This window comes from Echinops telfairi, unplaced genomic scaffold, assembly GCF_000313985.2.
Source record: "Echinops telfairi isolate 266 unplaced genomic scaffold, ASM31398v2 ScPeMD7_7457;HRSCAF=8495, whole genome shotgun sequence".
NCBI lineage: Eukaryota > Metazoa > Chordata > Mammalia > Afrosoricida > Tenrecidae > Echinops > Echinops telfairi.
The window spans coordinates 46,541,201-46,543,733 of NW_022111357.1; the positions used below are offsets into that span (position 1 = coordinate 46,541,201).

The 2,533-nt window shown below is 53.9% G+C and overlaps 1 protein-coding gene across 1 annotated transcript in view; it reads left to right on the forward strand.

Moving 5' to 3' along the window:
* The window catches only part of CCDC194 (coiled-coil domain containing 194), a 7,113-nt gene extending 6,514 nt beyond the window's left edge, over positions 1-599 (forward strand). The window contains exon 4 of the mRNA XM_030888053.2: positions 449-599. Coding sequence (XP_030743913.2) covers positions 449-599 — 151 coding nt within the window. The remainder of the gene's footprint in view (positions 1-448) is intronic.
* Positions 600-2,533: the final 1,934 nt, after the last annotated feature.

Sequence of the window (2,533 nt, forward strand, 5' to 3'; positions counted from 1 at the left end):
GGATACCATTGGAGAATGGGCGTGGCTTCCAGGGAGGGTGGAGTCGGAGCCTGATGGAGGAGGGGCCTTTGAGGACCAGGATCCCTGAAGAAGGGAGTTTCCGGGAATGACAGAGGACCCAGGGGTGGGAGCCCTGGGAAAGGGGCAGGGGTGAAGGGATCCCTGAGGAGGCAGCTGAAAGGTGGAGGGCTTGGGAAGAGGTGGGAGAATTATGGAGAGTTTTGGGTATGGTGGGGGGGTGGGGACGGGCTCTGTGTGTCCCAGGAGGGGCTCTCCGGAGCCGGAGAGGTTGGGATGGGGGACGCCCCGGGGTGGGGCTGGGAGAAGGGCTGGGTGGAGATCCCTGACAGCGGAGGAGGGGGTCGGGTGGGATGGAGCTGCCTGGGCAGTGGGGTCCCCCAGTGACTCAGGTCTGAGTACTAACTGACCTCTTCCTCTTTCTCTTCAGCATCACCCTGGAGACCGAGATGGGCTACCCACACAAAGGGTCGCGCCCCCTGCCCCGCTCGGGGTCCCGGCCCCGGCCTAGCCCCCGCTCCCGCACCCGCTCCGGGTCCTCGGGGGGCTGCCGGCAGCCTGCGCGGCGCGTTCGAGGCTGACTCGGGGTCCCCAGCAGGTCGGGGCTGGAGTGGGGACAAACACTGCGCGGGCCTGCAGGGCCATGCTGGTTGAGACGCGCAGGGCCTCCCTGGGCAGGATCTAGACCCATTCTCTGGCCACCTACTGCTTATGCTGCAGAAAGAAACCCGCCGCCTGAAGCCCCCCCTGCCTTCCCCACCTCCCCCATACCACCGACATGAGCCCAGGGACTCAAGTAAGAACTGCCCACACGGTTTCCAAGGCTGTAAATCTTCACAAAGCCGACATCCTTCTCCCTGGCAAGGCTGGTGGGTTCAAACCACTGACCTTTGGGTTCAAAATCAAGCTTTGACATCCCTTGGATTCTGACTCATAGCCAAGCCGGCTCTATAGGACAGAGTAGACCTGCCCTGTGGGTTCCCAAGACTAGCTCTTGTGCCCCACGGCGAGTAGAAAGCCCATCTTTCTACCAAGACGCAGCTGGTGATGTTGAGCGGTGGGCCTTAGCAGCACCGACATGCTTTTAGCCTCTTTGCCACCAGGGGTTTCCAAACACAGGCATCTTCCCACATAATCCTGGTACCAGGATGAACATCAGGAAGTGAATCCTGATAACATGCTGTTATCTAATCTACAGACCTTAATCAGATCTCGCCAACTATCCCAATAAGGTCCTTTACCACAGAAAAACATCCTGCCCCACACGTCGCCTTGGTCAAGCTGCTTTCATCTCTGTGGACCTGAACATTTGTCAGCCTGTCGCTCTGCCTTGTCCACACTGGCGTTTTCCGGGCCCAGGCTGGTTATTTAGGGGAATTCCTACACCTGGGGCTGTCTGCTATTTCCTCCTGCTTATGCACAGGGTAGCATTGCTGGCAGGACTATCCCAGAACATAAACATAAAATGTCAATGTACAATTCAATATTCAACATAAAATATCACTTGCTGAAGTTATGGTGTGTATATATATATATATACATACCACAGATAGCTAGATAGATAGAGAGAGACATAGATATACTAATAGAAAACCTCAGAGAACAGGTAGAAACGTTCCTAGATGTAAACAACTATCCAGAAAACCCTGAGAAGGAAAAGAAGTCCCATTTCAAATAGGTTTTTTTTTAATATATATACCCGAGAATAAATGCATCTCTTTAGTATATAAAAGCCCAAACCAAACCCACTGCCAGCAAGTCGCTTCCAACTCATAGTGGATCCTACATAGGGTTCTGAGGTTACACCGTTACAGGAGCAGGCAGCCTCAGGTGGCTTTGAACTGCCGACCTTTCAGTTAGCAGCCATCCCCTTACCTACAGCATCACCCAAACCAAACTCACTGCCATCCAATCCATTCCATCTCACAGTGACCCCACAGGACCGGGCAGAGCTGCGCCTGTGAGCTTCTGAGATGACGAATCTGTACGGGTGTAGAAAGCCTCATCTTTCTCCCACGGAGCTGCGGGTGGTTGCGAACTTTTGACCTTGAGATTAGCAGCCCCACCAGGGCTCCTTGGATTACATAGAGCACTCTGAACGTTTAATCATCTTTAAAATCTGGTAGGAAAAGGGCAAAGAAACCTACAGAAAGGCGCTCACCTGCACTGGTAGAAAAGAGCTATCGGTGGAAAAGTACAGTGTGGCACCGCTTACCGTGGATACGTCTGGAAAAAAACGAAAACCAAAAAACAGCGTCGACACACGGAACGGGTGCGGCTGTGGGGAAACAGGCGGTTGTTCCCAGGCTTTGTGGGAGGGTCCGTTGGGCACCTGGGAGGCAATTGTCCAGCATCTGTGAACATTTAAGATGCACCCACCTGCCCTCAGACCGGCCAATCTCCTCCTCCTGGTTTCCAAGACTAACTTTTTACAGGAACCGAAAACCTCGTCTTTCTCCTGCAGCACGGCTGGTGGTTTCAGTTAAGAGGCCAACGCGTGACCACAAATGATGGA